Raw genomic sequence first — 17748 nt, forward strand, 5'->3', positions numbered from 1 at the left:
TGGAGTCTGCCAAGATAATTACTATTGACCACTCGGATCATCTCTGCCAGCCCACCCACAGCGCCATTGCTGGTTTCTAGAGGTCCCCTGTGAGACCGATCTGAATTTTGTTGTTTATTTCTGGAAGCAAGCAGTCAGGATGTCGTGCATACTGATGTCTTCCTGCAGACAACTGACCTCCTTTAATTTGACCAATGCAACTATATTCAGTCATTTTAGGTGTATTAGTGTACTGTATGTAGGTCGTTGCCAGGGTTTACTAGACTCCATTCTTACAGGAGTGGGAATTACACATTTTGAAATACTTCAGTGCCGTGTTTAAGCACGCAAAACTTTATTTCATGTACTTGTTACATTTTAAACAGCCAGTTCAGATGCATGGGTTGCAATGATGGACCAACAAGCAATGGTATTAACTAGGGCTGTCAAACGATTAATCGCGATTAATCGCATCCAGAATAAAAGTTTGTGTTTACATAATATATGTCTATGTACTGTGCATATTAATGTTGTATTTATAAATACAAACACATACACATGAATACATATTTAGGAAATATTTACATGTATTTATTTATATTTACTAATAATTGAAATGATATATAAATGTTTATTAATTTTTAGATTTTCCTTAAATATATGCCTGTATGTGTATGTGTTAATGACTACAAAATTATTATGCACAGTACATAGACATATATTATGTAAACACAAACTTTTATTCTGGATGCGATTAATCGCGATTAATCGTTTGACAGCCCTAGTATTAACATGAATCATCTACAATTTAAAGGAATAGTTAACCGTAAAATCAAAATCTTTCATCATTTACTCATGCAAAGCTGTATGACTTTCTTCTGCAGAACATAGAAGATATTTTGATGAACGTTAGTAACCAGACAACATCCATTGACTTCCATTGTATGGACACAAAACCACTCAGACATTTCTCAAAATACCTTATTTTGTGTTCCACAGAAGAAAGAGTCATATACAGGTTTTGAATGAATATTTAGTTTTGGGTGAACTATCCCTTTAGCACTGTAAACCAACTCGCAAAATCTAGAATCGGGCCACGCACGATTTATTTTTAGTCAATTCCTCATGAGAACGAATAATCCACAGTCCCTTGGATCCCCTTTTCAAGTTTGTAGATAACAAAGCACATCCCAGTGTGTTGTGTTTGATTAAACCAACAGCTTTTTGCTTTCAAGCTTTTTTTTGTTATAATTTTGCGACTTGTTTTGCTTATCTCATGTTTTAATGATTTTGTTTGTATCATCTTGCCTGAAGTTTGAAGTTTGGATGTTTTCCAGCAGAACATTAGTGTCAGTATGTTTGTCTTACGCATGTTCTCCCCGACCTGTTTACAGATGGCTACGCATTCTCTCAAGATGAGAACGGAGTGCTGTCCCAGTCTGAGGTCATCAGAGCCTACGACACCACCAAGCAGCGGACCAATGAGTGGTGAGATCCGGCTCGATGGTCCCCCCACCCTCCGCGGCCACTCTACTTTTAAATGCCGTCAGCCTGTCGGTCTATCTTTGGCCAGCCTGGGGGAACCCTGGGCAACAACAGATATGAAAAGCATGTTTGGGTAGGGGAGAGATATTCTCATCTCGGGCTTTGAAAGGAAACAAAGATTTAAGGGGTTGTCTGTTGAACAGCAGACACAAGCACTGTGCTAGAATACTTTTTGCCCAGTGTGCGGTCAGTATAAATTTGTGATTTGTCAAGTGGAGGAGAGCAAACGTGAAGAACTGACTCTCCTCTCCTCCACCATTCCTTCGGCTCTGAGTGTTGCAGCCAAAAATGTGACGATGAAGGTGTCGAGAAACGTTTGTGTGCTCTTCAACTGTGACGTCCTGTTTATTAATGCCACATCTGTTGGTCAGAATGTTCCCTTTTTGTTTTTAGTGTATAGTTGTTTTTTATTTGCATTTAAAGTTTCACGTTCCAAAGAACAATATGAATGCAGTCCCTGTTTTAAAGAAATCATAGGAAAACAATTGTTATGTGGTCCTTTACACTTGTTAAATGCTTTCTGCACTAATGTGACCACTTTACACCCAACTTTTTATTTTCACGTTAAATCGAACATTATAAGGCCTTACATGTGTTGTTGCCTTCTACCATAACTGGATGTTGTTGTTTTTTGTTTATTTGTGAGATATTTGTGGATTTTCCTCGTCAGTCAGTTTATCGTGCCTGATTCTTTCAGATCTCTTTCAGCTCGCACGGATCTGTCATTTTATACAATTTGGCATCATTTCAACGGCTCTCTTGAACAAGTCTCTGCAATCCACATATTACACGGCTGCAATGATCACAAAGGTGCCTAACAGGAACTGTTTTTCCCCAGTGAGATAGAATTTCAGAGAATAGGTAGCGGTATAGCACGCTTAAAGGGATACTTCACCCAAAAATGAAAATTCTGTAATCATTTAATCACCTTCGAGTTGTTCCAAATCTGTATAAAATTCTTTGTTCTGATGAACACAGAGAAAGATATTTGGAAGAATGCTTATTACCAGACAGATTTTGCCCCCCCATTGATTACCACAGTAGGAAAAAAAACAATGGTAGTTAAAAGTGCCCCAGAACTGTTTGCTATCCAACATTCTTGAAAATTTATTTTGTGTTCAACAGCACAAAAAATTATAATGTAATTTTTCATACTATGGTAGTCAATTGGAGGCAAAATCTGTCTGGTTACAAGCATTCTTCCAAATATCTTTCTCTATGTAAATCAGAACAAAGAAATATATACAGATTTGGAACAACTCGATGACAGAATTTTCATTTTTGGGTGAAGTATCCCTTTAAGTTAGACCAAAATAACGACATCGTCCATCTCATATGTTGTCCATATTGTATCAGGCTGCTATAGGAGTGTGAGGAGATATTTTTAAGCCTCACATTGAACGGTTTATGGTCCTGTTTGATAATGCGTTGTCCGCCGTAACATTTATTCAACAATTTCCACAACACCGTTTCAATCCTTCAAACGCAAGTGCCATTAGCATAGAAGAACGGAGGATTTCGCCACACCCGTATCGATACAACTGTCTCAATAGTTATTTTGTGAATTTGTATTTTTATATTGGACTTAAGTGTGACTTTTTGGACCGACCTGCTTTGTAATGAAACCGTGTCCCTCTTTTGTGGCTCCTCTTCACAAACCGGTGGTGGTTCATGAGCTTTGCCTGTGACTACAACTGTCGTATTGACGCTTCTTTATTTGATGGTGGAGTTTGTGCGTTAGTTTCCTTCTCCCCGTGGGAGAGCACGTTTTGTACAGCGTGTCTGCGCAACGTGTGTCGTCTGCATGTGCATGTGAGCTAAGGATGCGTGTTTGTGTAACGTTACGTGCGGCCGTGCGAGCATATGTCTCGATCCCTTCGGTATGCATGTCCATTTATTGTTTTAAGGTCGGTCTCTTGGTGAATCGCCCTGTTTGCTTGAGAGACTCGAAATGGTTGAGAATGTGTGAAGTCCTGTTGGTCTGATTGTGTGGTGCTGCTTGTTTTGTTCGTCTGCACGACTCCAGGTATACTAAGGTGAGCTATATGCAGATGCATGGCCCTGTATGTTAACAGGTGTGTGTGCAGGTTTAAGTGTGTGAGTCTCTTTATGTATCTCTGTTCGTATGAAGCTCTGCTAAAGCTTGACCGGAGATGTTGCACAGTGCACTCTTTTAATAGTTTATGTGATTAATATCTTCTATCTACTTGATTATCAGTTGCAATATTATTTATCTTGGATGGATGTATATGTTTGTTATTTAGTTTCCGATCTCAGTGCAACTCTTCTTCTTCTTCAAGCCGATATGTCTTTTTTTACACAACAAGAATAGAAGGCTACATTTATGGTAATGTGCATTTTGTTTCTTAAGATGTGCTATTGATTGGTCTGTTTGTTTGTTGTGGGTCGTCTCACTGGTTCTAACGCTGAATTTATGGCCCTCTGATGTTACGTACAGTATGTATGACGTGACATAGAGGCTCGGACTGTTGCTTTCTGAAATGTCGTCTGTCGAAGTGATGCATGAATGGAAAATCATTCTTCGGTTAAGCCTAAATGTTAATTGTAAGCCTCTAGTGTCGGTCACTTTAAAGAATGAAAATGCACTTTGGTTTGAATTCTCTATTGGGTGTTTTGTTTTGCTTTTAAATCTTTCGTTTATGTCTTTTTGTTCAACGATTGTTTAGCATGTTGGAACTGCAAACTTTTAAGTGTCGTCTTTAACTGCCATAAAGGACTACTGAAATAAACATTGCAACCGAAGCTCTTCTTTCTAATTTCCTTTTTTAGATATTCAAGTTATATTATTATTGAAACAATAATGTACCAGAAGTCGAATTACTGATCATATGTTAACAAGATATTGCCAGTACAGATCAACTGACTCTCCAACAGGGATTCATTGAACACAAGGTTTGGCAATAATCTCTACTGTTTCCATACCATGAATTCCAAAAAGTATAAAGCTTTCCTGTCTAGACCAATGCAGGTCGAGCATTAATTGCAAAAGCGTTATATTATTCTGAAACCTGTTGTACATGGTTAAATCTCTGCTATATGTGTTTTTCACTTATAAGAAGGCTATAAGAGAGCACTTATTTGTTGTCATTACATTATTATTTTTAATAATGGTTAAACTCTTAAAATGCTATTACAACACAATCTGAGTTTGAATATTTGTTGATCATAAGTAAGTTTTAGCTTTTACTCTCTGATACAGAATACAGCAGTCAAGTATAGGAATATACTAGTACCATAGTACTGTATTTATCATCTGTGTTGTGCAGAATTTTCAGTCAAATTTCTTTGATATCGCTACTCTAAATGATCACATCAATCTAAACAGAAAAAGGCAGTGATATGTCAGTACTATTTAAATAGATGGCATCACTGTTGTAGTTATGATATATAATATATCATCACTGTGATGTTGGTCAGTGACGTAATAGAATTGTTATTCCAATAACAGCAGTTGATTTATGTTGGTTATTTGTAAATCTATCCAGAGATTGTGTGCCTAGACATATTCAAGACTCCATATGTAAGAATGACTAAAATTTCCCCATTCTGACTAACAGGATTTGGGAATGTAATTGATTCTTAATAGACGTTTTTATTTAAGTGATTTCTTTAAGGTTTCTTTAAATGTGTCATCCACATCCTTTTCGATCTGAAATATTGGGAAAACTGTTTTTGTAACGAAGCGATTAGTCAAAAGAACCACAGGTCAAAGGGAAAAAATGGTTTAATTTAACTTGAAAACACTGTTGGTTAGTGAATTTAATACTTAGTTAAAGGCCCCCTCTGCTACCCCATGATGTCGTTCCAGGTGGTCTGTACATTTATAAACACACGGCCATTTACAAAACCTCGCCCATAAAATATAACAAATACAAAATGTTTTGCCAATGTAAGTCGATAATGGCTTTCAGATTGTTACAAATTATACAAAATGGAAGCTTTCACCAGAACATCGAAAATAGAAACTGTCCTAGCGATAGCTGTGTTTCATTCATTTGAAGTTAAGAACAGAATGTGGTCCGTGGTGTCCATTTATGAAGCAAATATAATAAACAAGCGCTTTGCCTGTTTCCCTTGGACAAAATAATCTTTGTCTTGTAATTAAATCTTTAATCTGATCCTATCAGAAAATACAAGCAACAAGCATTCCTAGAAATCCACCATTTCCTAGAAGGCACTGTTTGTGTGCCCTACCCCTAAAATGGGGCTGAGATTGTCGAGAAACATTTTTTCACAATTCCTTATTGTGAATTAATGATCCAGCAAGATGTCACATAAGACTGGTATTTTCCAACATTAGAGAACTCTTTATCATGTAAACAGACCGAAAGTGCATAAGAGATATGATGAATAGTAGACGTATGTGCTTTGAAGTAAGCATCCAAGTTCTAGTATCGTATGCTCTGCTATCCAAGACTTAAATGTTTGTCTCATTCCAGCCAACATTTTGTTCTTTGCGTTACTGCAAAGCCATACCTCAAGCTCGACTATCTAGCCAGTCATAGCTGCCTGGAGCACCCACACAGCTCTCTTTAATTCCAGTTGCAGTCCCACAAGTGCCAATCTCGCTCGCTGAAAGATGTATCGGGCCTGTAATATGAGTCTACAACAACACCATTGTAAAAGTCTGGCTCTTTGGTGTCCATCTCCGTTTATGCATTTCCCAGCAACCAACAAGCCCCAGGTCAGCTCTGGCTGAAGTCCGCAAAGCCCTTGTTCCCAGAAAACGGATCTTGGGGTAGGGAAAAGAAGTACTGTTGTGGCAAGAGGAACCCTGAGCTCTGTGCCAGGTGTAGGCTCTGGTGGTGCAGCTGTAACTGACCGTGGCTGTGTGGGTGCTGGAGAGAGTTACTGCCCTGTTGGGAGTTGTAGGGTGGTGGGGGTGGTGGGAGGAGCAGGGCTTGGGTTGGAGCCACTGAAACTGGAGTCGAGGATGAGGAAGAGGAGACCATTAAGAGCTGCTGCTGTTGAGAACACTGCCCATCGACCCGGCCCAGAGAGAAGCGACGGAGAGAGCTCCCGCCCCCCGCTGAGCTGGAGCTGGTGGTGGCCGTGCTGGACTGCCGGGATGGTGTCCGGAGACTGGGCGGAGCTGTGGTGAGGATCATGGGAATGGTTTCGCCCTGACTGCGCAGTGAGAAGCGGATCGGCTGCTGGGTGGGCTGTTTGGGTCGCAGGCAGGTGCAGCAATACACGGCCACTAGAGAACCGACAACCACGAACGCCACGAAGATTGAGCCCACCATAAGAAAGGGCACATAGATGGGCTCTGTCAAAGTGAAAGAGAACATGCGGTTAGAGACACTTAAGGCAGTTCAGTAATGATTATTCTGAACGGGTCCATTCAATAGCAAACTTTCTTGCATTATTATTTTCAATAAAAATATTTGAACTGTTGAATTTACCATAATGTGCTTACATTAGTTGTGTGACAGATTTTGTTCTGTTTAAATTATATTAATAAACAGCATAACATTTATTGTTGAGCTGAATCAAGATATTTCACATGTTTTGTCATATTAGCCTACTCCTATCATGTGCATGATGTAGTTTTTAAATTGTTAGGGCAGGGGATCAGACAACAGAATAAATATTAATAAACATTATTTTCGCTATACTCACTCACTGGTGGATTATGTGGATTATAGCATCACATGCAGTTTTTTTTCAGGTCCGAAAAAGATTTTTCTAATATAAACCTAGATAAATGTGGTTCATTGCTGTAAGATGTTGAAAGGGGAATGAGATTATAATGTTATTATCTGGATATTGCTTTGAGGGTGTTTGGGAAGTTTCAAATATTGAGATCATCGTCAGCCTTGATTCTCATTTAAACAAATTATGTGGTCTGCCCTATATGAGAATACACTTTTTTTATGAACCGTTTTACAATGTACAATTGTAGCCCAGGGTCATTTTATTCTGGTACATCCTCAATATTTAATTATAATTACCATATGTATTGTCATTTTAATGAGCCTATGTGTTTCTCTTAAAGTTAAAGCAATATACTCTATGCTATGTTCTCTTATGGAATGTTTAGAACTAGTGCAGGTGTGTCCGGTTCAACCTCAAGTAAATATGTCAAGCATTTCAACAGGTGCGACTGCAATTCGATATTCTTAAAACTGTTTATCTAAATAAAACATTTTGTAAGACATTATTCTTTCTGGGGACCCACAATCCCGGTCTTATTTCACATATCCTTGTTGTGACATTCTATAGTTTTGCAATCAACAAGTATGCTATTAGAAGTAATCCAATCCGGTGTAATTCTGGCTTAATTTGATATCCGGTAAATGTTTCCCTGTTCTAGACTACACAAGCAGCATGTAAACACATTACAATGTTCCGTGTTATATCTGACGTTCTAAAATAACAATAGGGGTTTATTGTTTCTAAAGAAAACAGCTTCCGCAATCAATTTGACAATTTTGGGGAAATGAAATGTTCTGAATTATCACAATTATTTTCTAAATCATCATAGGCATTCAGAGTTATGATGCTGAATGATAATGTCTTTATCCTGAACAAATCCAGATTAAACTCAGTAATGGGACGCTTCGTTTGTATTTGTAATTGGTGCTCTAAACATACGAGTTAAAATGTTGCCTTACGGGCAGCGTATTGAGTGTTATTCTCCACTTCTCTGTCATTCGTGCAGGTCCCCTGATCCAGGCGCGCATCCACGGCCGCGCAGCAGTAGCGCAGCGCGCAGGTCCCGCAGCACACAGTCGCGTCCATAGTATCAAAGTCCTCCGGACACTGAAAACCCTCGTGGTAATTCCCACTGGTGTCCAGCCATCCGTGGCAGTACTCTCCCTGGGCATCCGATATCCGTAGATTCCACGTAAGATACCCCAACAAGAGGCAGTTCAACAAGCGCACCATACCGGCGAGATGTAGATGGTAGATGAAGTCTATTCTTAAAACTGAGTGCGCGCCACAAACGCGCGTCTTGGTATCCTAATCAGATTTAAATCAAATAGCGGTGATTTGGAAAAGTAATCCAGTAACGCATATGATTTATTGCAGTCATGATAAACAAGACTGGAGTCAATTCCAAGGACTGTTATCCATATCCAACATTCGGAGCAAAGTTAGTTGAAAGTAGCCATCCAGCGGAGATTTAAACTTTAAAGAAAAGAAAAAGATTTATCCGCCGTTCATCCGCACTAGTTTACTGACATTTTAGTCTATTTTTTGCTATGCATCAATTGTAAACAATATTACACTGTCAGTTACAAGTTTTAAATACCTAAAAGACTGGTAAAACGTGCAATTGTTCTCCAATTAGTTCGGCGGTTTGCGAGCGATCATGTATTGGTTGAAGTAGAGAGCTGTCCGCAGCTCGCGCATCTCCTCTGCATGTGCCGCACTTGTGAGTTTATCCGGAGATGCTCACCCATGCGTTCACTCCGTTTCTATGACGCGCACGCAGCTGCCTGGCTGGACGTGCGCATTCATGTAGGTGGTAATGTCGCGTCCTGTTACCCTGGGAACGCGAAATGGGCTGCAGTATTTCGTCCTAATTAGACTGTATTTGCTTTCCTATAATGTTTGAAAATAAACATCTTTGTCTTTCTGATTTGGCCAGTTTCCTTTGCTTTGTGTGTTCTTTTCTTTTTGATAGACTCAATCTGTTTTATTGTATTTTATATATGATTAAAAAACATGTTTTAAATTAAAGTGTTTAAAATATTGCGTTTTCTTTTTTTTAGAATTGTTGTGTTTAATCAATCAATTAAGAATTGAGGATCGATTAAGAGTTGAGTAACAAAGGGTTTGAGTTAAATTCGTGTCATGATAGTGCCCTCTTCTGGCTGTTTTGCTTTTTGTAAAACTGGCACAACAGCTCGATCGTGGGCTCACAGTTCGTTGTTCACATATTTAGTAACGAACTCTTTGATTCTCCAAACAATTAAGAAAAATAGTTTATGTCATAATAATCATTTGTTGTTTTTATTACTGTACTTTATGATGAAATTTTGGATTAGGGCTATTTTCGTTTTTGCCGTCACTGTATTGGACTAGACTTTTTCTAGTTAATGTGGGTTTTCGTTGCCTTTGTTTTGTCACAATTTGTTAGATTTTGTAGGCTACATTACATTTACATTTTTAAAACATTTTACACATGTTTAACATTTCATTAATTTATAACTAATTGTATTTTTTGTCAAATTTGTGAATGTGATTTTAAATTCACTAAACTATTATCGTTTAATTCCCCTTAGGCTCTGTCCTTTCATTTCAGAACATAGCCCCAAAATTACAAAAGATAAACAAACCCGAAATAAACATGGCTGTGCGAGAAAACATGGAGCGATCACGCACACCTCTCTATATCATCTTGCGCCTCTCTTATCTGACACTCCCACTGATGAGAGAAGAAGCCACACACTCGCCGCGCGCGCCACTGCCGCCGCCGGTATTCCCCTGTTGGTAGAATAAAGCCAGCGCGTGCTGTTACCGCCAGGGGATTGGAGCAATGACTTGTCAGTAAAGTCACCCACCCTCTGAGTATCTCAGACTGAGTTAGAAGTGTTTGAGACACATAACGAGTCGGCGAGTCACGGTGATAACCGGTTTAACCAGACCGGTCAGAAAGATAGCCTACCTGAAGCGACGTGAGAAAGTCCAAGAGAGAATGGAGGAGGAGATGCTCCCGGCAGACGAAGGTCTTTCTGCGCCCAAAATCTGCAGACAGCAGCAGCAGCGGAGCCCGTACAGCTCTCTCAAGACCTTTCCGAGCAAGCGCGCGGCGGGCAGGGCGAGATATGACAGACCCACAATGGTGGACATCCCGCAGCTAGGAGAGCATCACCTCAGTCAACATCACCAGCAGTATTCACCTCGCATGCCGCTTCAACAACCCTCCATTTCTATCAGTAGCAGTCACCAGTCGCAACACCGTCTCCCCTGCGAGATCAGGCCCGGCAGCAGAGTCGCGACATCCAGCGCAGTATCATCAGCGGGGAGCGCCGCGACGGCAGCAGCATCAGCATCATTTGGCAGCCAGAGGAGGGTCGCCGGCCAGGACACCAGCAGATACCCGGCGGGTCGCCATCAGTCTCCGGACTGCACCTATGGAATAAGCTCAGGTAACTGTTTAAAGTTTGCCTCAGAAAGTTGAAGTTATAATTCATCATGAAGCTGATGTTGAATGCAAGGTGTCCTGTTTCAACAAGTGAGCGATTTTCAATTCGTGTTTTGTGGGCATGCGTTTATTTTTCATCATTAGACGTAAATACTTAGATAATTTGGAGGCCCACGCCCAAATGACGCGACTCGTTTAATCATTCAAGCTGACTGCTCTCGACATGTTTAATTTCACATCTGAGATGACAGAAAGCAACAGCAACCTAATAATACCATGATTGTCCCGACCTGCACTATTGAATAAAACGTCCTATAGCCACCTGTTTGTTTCATTTGTTAGGTAGACAGACTCCTAAAATAGAGGACAATAAGTATTGTGAATGAATTTCTAAGAACAGCACTACAACATCTGGATTCTTGTAACATCAGAAAATACTTTATTTGGCCGGGGAAAAGTTATTGCCTTCAAGAGAGGTCTTTAAAAAACCGTATCAACACAAACTTTGATTGCATTACATGTCTCACCGTGCTGTTTTGTTACTTTTTATATCTTTGTGACTATGTCAGGGTAAAATTACATTTGATAAACAAACATCTTTACATCCCATCTGCTGTACACGGTGACTATCAATGTTTTGCATTAAAGCTAAAACAATAGGCTAATGAAAAACAAACAATGAAAGTCTTAGCTATGGTCTAATCCAGTACTGTGCATCAAATCTATTTACATGTTACTGTAACAGCATTTATGGAAAGTGTTTCCCACCAACAAAGTGGTTTAACCGAACTTGTCAACTTTTTTGTTTATCATTTTTGACGTTTATCATAAGCTTACCAGAATTCATTTCACTCTTTAAAGCCTAAAGGCAGTGTCAAGTTAAGAAGCTGAGTTATTATCACTCAACAGCGTGCGTCAGTGTCAACAAACATAAAGATGCTACTACTTGCAAATACTGTCACTTACTACCAAACAATATTTTTATCATTAGTGACTCGGATACATAGGGTTTAGTCATTTATTTATGCATATTTCTTGGCACATATGTAATGCAATGTTTAACATGCAAAATGATTTGACATTTACTGTACCTGCAGCCTGGGGATCCAAGCTGTTTGCTTAAAGGCGGGGTAACTGATGTCCCAATTACGCTTTAGACAACTGAGTCGGGCCGAGTACCAAAACAACCTTGTAGCCAATCAGCAGTAAGGTGCACAGTGCACTGGACGGACATTAGCCGAGCCGAGCGCTGACGAAAGCGACAGATGGGGGTAGGGGTGTGTTTGTTTTGGTGATTTGAACATCAACAACGGCTAAGAGAAATCGGACACCCCGCCTTTAATGTTTATTTAATTCATTAAACAATGGCTGTCGACAATCTTTTCAACAAAAAGGTTTCCCAGTGCCTGTTTGTAAACAGTGCATTCCAATTTCACACAGAGCTTTTGGGTTTCTTGTTGAATATTCATTGAAAAAAGAATACACGCGGGATTTTGAGGGTCAATCAGACAATACTAATGGTTTCATCTTTCTAGCCCCGGAAAACCCAAGGACGCTGATCTGATATCAGTGCAATAATCCAAATTGCATTTAAAAGCTCCTCCAAAGGGATTGTGATTAAAACAAATGTGGCTCATAAATTTGGCTCTGCGGCACATGTTGTGTTTAATGAAATTTCATGAGGCTCGCTCTGCGTGTCATACTGAGGAAAAAAGGGAGGGATTGGAGAGAGAGAGAGAGGAAGAAGAGGAAACGAAAGCAGAAAAGGAGGAGAGAGGGAAAGATAGATATCAGATAAATATCAAATCCATCTCGCTGGGGTAAGCAGAGATGCCGCGAATGTTAATAAATGGCCACATCTGCTTAAGCCTGATAGACACATCTCGGCGACAGCAGGTATTCATGCATGCCAGTCATACGGGTGCTACAGCCAGTGCCTGAGCTGATAATTGTCTGCCCTGTGTCTTTGTGTGAGGGTGGCAAATTCATAATCATCCTTCGAGACACGCATAAGATTCTGCATTTGGGCGCGGCCACGACGCTGTGGTGAGAAATTAATTATATGTGGATGATTGGTTGGTCAGTCCACGTTTTTTTTTTATGTGAATAATCTTTCTAATTCTCATCATTTTGAAGGATTTGAGAGATTTTAATAGTTTGTATTAGAATGTATGTGCGTGCAGATGCACAATCTCTTAAATCTTGCGGGACATAGTTTCTGATTTTAAGATAAAAATAAAGGCAAGAGGAAGCATGGCAGAAGATATAAAACAACAAACTCACAGATAGCTTTTATTTGAATCCAAAGCAGATATATTTATCATATATGTACTTATAGTACCAATTATTTTTTAACACATTTATTTGAAATCCTTGAAAATTTGCTTTGCATTATGTAGTGTACAGTTTTTCTTTAAGGCCAGACAATAAGTCCCAGCTGTTGTCTAGTAAATAATATATTCTTTTTGGCATCTATTTATTGCATTGTTTACCTGAATTTTGTAGTATTCTCTTTTGCAAGAGAAAATCACATCGCCAAGAAAATGACATATTTGCCAGCAAGCAGCAAGCAATAAGCAATGGTAATGAAATTAAGAACAACAGAAATCAACGTTTGTGATTTCCCCTCACAGAAAACCGCCTCATACTGGACGCTTTCGCTCAGCAGTGCAGTCGAGTTCTCAGTCTTCTTAACAGCAACGGACGGCTCCTAGAGCCCCAGCCTTCCCTTGTCCCTCCATCCTCTTCCATCTCCGCTCTCATCAAACAAGAGGATAGCTGCCTGTCTTCAGGAGAAAGACTCAGTGTCAAGCCCAGGTCTGTGGAGAACGCAGGTGAGGAGACGCAACGTGGGAACCACTGGAGCCAACAGCAGACGTCAGCTTTCCTACGAATTTTCACAGAGTCGCTTCAGAACTACCTGCTGTCTGGACCTCAGTCGTCGGACGGCGAGCGGTGCCGTCCGGTAGATGCTGAACCAGCAGCGTCAGGGTCCCCGCGACAGAATTTAAGTGGCTGGGCATCACCTTCTCCATCAGAGTCATACGGACACCCTTCATCCACACTGCCTGAGGAAGATGAGGAGGAGGAAGGTTGTTGTCCTCGATGTATAGAGCTGGAGCAGGAAGTTCTTAGTCTACAGCAGGAGAATGAAGAACTGAGACACAAACTGGACAGCATACCAGGTATTCATTTAGAATTATTTCAGACACTCTAAAAAAATGTGACCCAGAAAATGTTTATATTTGACCCAACAATGGGTTAAAATAAACCAGCATTTTGGATTCAGACAACCCAGCATAAGCTAATTTATAACCCAACGGATGGCTTTGTCCCTTTTTGACCCAGTGCTGGGTTGAAATGACCAAATATTTTTAGAGTGTGTAATTTATGATATTTATATAATCATATTTTTATCATTTATAATGTTTTGTGATTAAACTTTGTAAAAAGGATGATGAACATAATGATTATATGTTAGTCCTTTTTGATACAAAATCCAGAGTGGGTTATTATAATTACTCTGTGTACAAAAACTATTTTTATTACACAGAATTTTTAATATTCTACTTTTTAAAGGTCCATTGAGTAATTTTGGTTTGTTTTGCTGACTTTAATTCTGACACCAATTCAAAGCAAAAGTTTGGTTATTGATGTTCAGAATACTTTTTTCGTCCTATTAAAAAGGTATTCTGTGACCGAGCCTGCTAAATATGGAGTGGATACACTAAATTTTTAGTATCCTTTAAAAAATTCTTTTTGGAAGATTATTCAAGCTTTACTGTGCTAAAAGTGTTGGTTGAAATAAAGTTACTTGTTGTTACAGTAATGTTGCCTTCTCTTAAACAGCTCCTTGCCAGAATGTTCTTGACTTCTTTAAGACTGTTCTTCAGCACTACAACCACTATGTTCAGCCCCAACCTGAAGAGCAGCTCACTGAGGTAAGAGATGAACAGGCATAATTTAGGAAGTGCTGTTACAGCACGAAACCACAAAGATGTCGGTTTATGATAAAAATTGTAACCAGTGGAACATGAAGTGAAACTGTCATTCAAATTAAGGACTAATCTGGGGATCTGAAAATATCGTTTTTATGCACTGTTACATAGTGTAATTTATTCATCTAATGAATTGTCTTGTTTTTAGGCACAACAGTTCATGCAGTAACTTTTTATAGCTTTCACTGTTATAGTTATTTTGCTTTAAAGAGAGCATTACACATGCTGTTATCCTTTATGATTATGATTTTATAATCTCATTCTTAAATAGGGCAGTAAGCAGCTTCTGGGGAACTACCCTCTCTTCATCACCAATAAGCAGTGGGACGAGGCAGTCAACTCCTCAAAGAAAGATGGCCGACGGCTCCTGCGTTACCTAATCCGGTTTGTGTTCACAACAGATGAGCTGAAATACTCATGTGGTTTAGGGAAGAGGAAACGTTCAGTGCACACCGGGGAAACCGGACCAGAGAGACGACCCCTGAATCCCGTCAAGGTCACCTGTCTTAGAGGTAACATTGACTTATTATTTGTAGGAGTAAGAGGTGTACGGTAAAAATAAATAAATAAGGGAATTGTTGAAATGGATTATCTCTTAAATTAATAAGGATTACATGCTTAAATAATTTAGTCTTTTAAAATGAGTTCCTATTTAAAGGGATACTCCACCCAAAAATGATAAAATGTCAAAATTTCTGGGACATCATGCACTATCATAGTAGGAAAAATTATGATATCTTTTTTCTTGTCGTTCTGTTGAACGCAATTTGGAATATTTCGAAGAATTTAGGAAAGCAAACTGTTCTAGGACACCTCTGACTTCCATTTAATTTCTTCCTGTTTGGGTAGTCAATGATGTCACAGAAATGTCAGTTGCTAACATTTTTCCAAATGTCCTCTTTGTGTTCATCAGAACAAAGTAATGTATACAGGTTTGGAACAACTTGGGTGGGTGGTGGTAGAGTAATTCATGACAGAATTTTCATTTTTGGGTGGAGTATCCCTTTAAATCTCTGACTTTCCATTGCAGACTTTACTATCTTGGGATATACAGTTTAAGACGTCTTCTAAAACATGGGAGAATCATATTAAATCTCATTACGGTCTACAATAAAGCAAGATAAAAGACATAACAAATATCGAATGTGTGCTCTTTTTCCTACGGGTATTACTTTAACATTATCGATGTTATAATTATGGAAACTTAATTTAGCATCTCAAATTTGTTTGCCTCCTGCCTTGTGTGTGTGTGTGTGTGTGTGTGTGTTCACACACAACACAAAACACACACTCCATCAATCTTTCTCTTTCATCCTTCTCTTTTCCTCTGCATCTCTCAGAGTTCATCCGGATGCACTGCGCTTCTAATCCCGACTGGTGGATGCCATCCGAGGAGCAGATAAACAAAGTCTTCAGCGATGCGGTGGGGCACGCGCGGCAAGGCCGGGCTGTTGGCACTTTCCTGGGAAACGGGGGCAGTGGGAGCAGCAGCAGTGGCAGTTTTTACATGGACAGCTATGACGGGCAGCTGTCTCAAGATGAGCTCTATCTGAAAGGCTCGCAGAACGAACTGGGGGACTGAAAAAGCATCATCGGTCTTCAGCTTTCAGTTCCCTCTATGGTTCACAATGCATAGAGTGAAAGGACAGCACTTATGTGATGGTTAAGGTCTTTTTTTAATGTGTGGCTGAATATAATTCTTATTCCTTCCTGTGATTTCCTGATTCAGCAGTAAACATCCCAGGGAGTTCACACCTACCCAATCATTTTAAATCACGTGTGGGACTCTTCCATGATGTTTTGTTTGACTGTGTGTTAAGCAGTGGACAATGGCTTCATTCGACAAAAATCAGGTTTATTGTGTGCTCCATTTAATATCTGTTTTCTGAGTTGTTTCAATGAATGTGATTCATTATAGCAACATGAATGTATTCCGTTATTTTACTTCATTGTAAATAAGGAGAGCTTCCATCAGACTTTATGTTCATAGAAATGAGGTGCTATTATAACGTTCAGTTATTTTCTAATATATATTACATTTAAAGTGCCACCCATTATTTGATCATATGATGGTGAATTATCTGTGATGTTTATTAAAAAAACTGTGACGTTGCAAGAAACAGTATCATAGTGGCTGCAGGATAAAACACTGGATTATCAACTTGTCGGCATTTGTGACTGTGGAGATGAATCTGTAATGTATTGTTTGTTGGGTGGCTTCCTAATGTTTACTCTGACTATACAGAAAAGGAAGCTGTGTTGTTTGTAACCTGTGTTGATTCAAGTTTGTCAAGAATTAAGCCTAAACACTTTATTCTATTCTGTGGGGCCGTAAAATATGCCCAATTGGTTCAATTTTGTTTACTGCATAAATGAAATGCCTTAAAAAGAGAACCACTATGAATTACATAAACTGCCAATTCAGATGTTGATAATCTCTTGGTATTCCTGCTACATCAATGGCCTCATGCTGTTTGTTGGTTTGAAAACTGACGGTCTTTCTTTTTTTAAATGCCTTAGAGAGGTTAAGATATGCTATAGCAGAATGTCTCTGTCTGTTCAAACTGTTCTGGTCAATGTAGAATGTCTGTGGAAATCAGTCAAAAGCAACAATACATTTCGATGAAATTTTTTCTCCAGTTTGCTGGTGGTGGGGAAACCCCGGCATTTAAAATCGAGTCATCTCAAAACCCCCTAATGATGTGGGAGTTTCATATCTAAAGCACCATGCATCTGCAACTAATAATACCAACTTTGCCCCCACTGTGGAAAAATGAAGTTTTCATTCTTGGATTCAGGTTTAAAGGCCAGGGTTTCCCAGTTATTAGAATGTAGATGGAAGTAGTATTAAGTCTTTAAATTAATTTCTTCCCATGTTGCAGTTGCCTTTGACTACCAGACAAAAGTCTCTGTTGTAACCTGTTGTGATTGTACAAATAGTGATTGGAAGTTGTCTTCTAATCTATACAAAGGACATGTCAACACTGTGAATCCCGTCAAATGTATTAAGACTGTTTTTGCCACTTGCCAACAAACTTCTGTTTGCCCTTTATGTAATGTGGACACAAATGGCAAAAGACAATGAAGCGTTTCAACAATGTCATCTGT

General features: G+C 39.3%; 3 protein-coding genes across 5 annotated transcripts in view; 2 read left to right on the plus strand and 1 right to left on the minus strand.

Annotated features, from left to right (window-relative positions):
* The window catches only part of atp8a1 (ATPase phospholipid transporting 8A1), a 102249-nt gene extending 97962 nt beyond the window's left edge, over nucleotides 1-4287 (plus strand). For all 3 annotated transcript variants that reach the window (XM_057349636.1, XM_057349637.1, XM_057349635.1), the window contains one exon: nucleotides 1374-4287. In XM_057349636.1, coding sequence (XP_057205619.1) covers nucleotides 1374-1471 — 98 coding nt within the window. In that variant the 3' untranslated portion in view covers nucleotides 1472-4287. The remainder of the gene's footprint in view (nucleotides 1-1373) is intronic.
* Nucleotides 4288-4721: 434 nt separating this feature from the next.
* On the minus strand, nucleotides 4722-9055 carry shisa3 (shisa family member 3). Its single transcript, XM_057349641.1, has 2 exons — nucleotides 8163-9055; nucleotides 4722-6814 (listed from the first exon to the last, which is right to left on the minus strand). Exons 1-2 carry the CDS (start codon nucleotides 8434-8436, stop codon nucleotides 6231-6233), a joined length of 858 nt encoding a protein of 285 aa, XP_057205624.1. The 5' UTR covers nucleotides 8437-9055; the 3' UTR covers nucleotides 4722-6230.
* Nucleotides 9056-10038: 983 nt separating this feature from the next.
* On the plus strand, nucleotides 10039-17739 carry LOC130563850 (BEN domain-containing protein 4). The gene is made up of 5 exons (XM_057349638.1): nucleotides 10039-10646; nucleotides 13276-13827; nucleotides 14492-14583; nucleotides 14912-15152; nucleotides 15981-17739. Exons 1-5 carry the CDS (start codon nucleotides 10193-10195, stop codon nucleotides 16220-16222), a joined length of 1581 nt encoding a protein of 526 aa, XP_057205621.1. The 5' UTR covers nucleotides 10039-10192; the 3' UTR covers nucleotides 16223-17739.
* Nucleotides 17740-17748: the final 9 nt, after the last annotated feature.

This window comes from Triplophysa rosa, linkage group LG13, assembly GCF_024868665.1.
Source record: "Triplophysa rosa linkage group LG13, Trosa_1v2, whole genome shotgun sequence".
Taxonomy (NCBI): Eukaryota; Metazoa; Chordata; class Actinopteri; order Cypriniformes; family Nemacheilidae; genus Triplophysa; species Triplophysa rosa.

What these genes read in the sequence shown, in the direction of transcription:
- shisa3 (XM_057349641.1), bottom strand. Translation starts at nt 8,436, where the DNA reads ATGGTGCGCTTGTTGAACTGCCTCTTGTTGGGGTATCTTACGTGGAAT. An exon ending in TAACACTCAATACGCTGCCC is followed by an intron (nt 6,815 to 8,162) that starts GTAAGGCAACAT and finishes TCACTTTGACAG; the next exon opens with AGCCCATCTATGTGCCCTTT.
- LOC130563850 (XM_057349638.1), top strand. Translation starts at nt 10,193, where the DNA reads ATGGAGGAGGAGATGCTCCCGGCAGACGAAGGTCTTTCTGCGCCCAAA. An exon ending in CAAACTGGACAGCATACCAG is followed by an intron (nt 13,828 to 14,491) that starts GTATTCATTTAG and finishes TCTCTTAAACAG; the next exon opens with CTCCTTGCCAGAATGTTCTT. An exon ending in CAAGGTCACCTGTCTTAGAG is followed by an intron (nt 15,153 to 15,980) that starts GTAACATTGACT and finishes TGCATCTCTCAG; the next exon opens with AGTTCATCCGGATGCACTGC.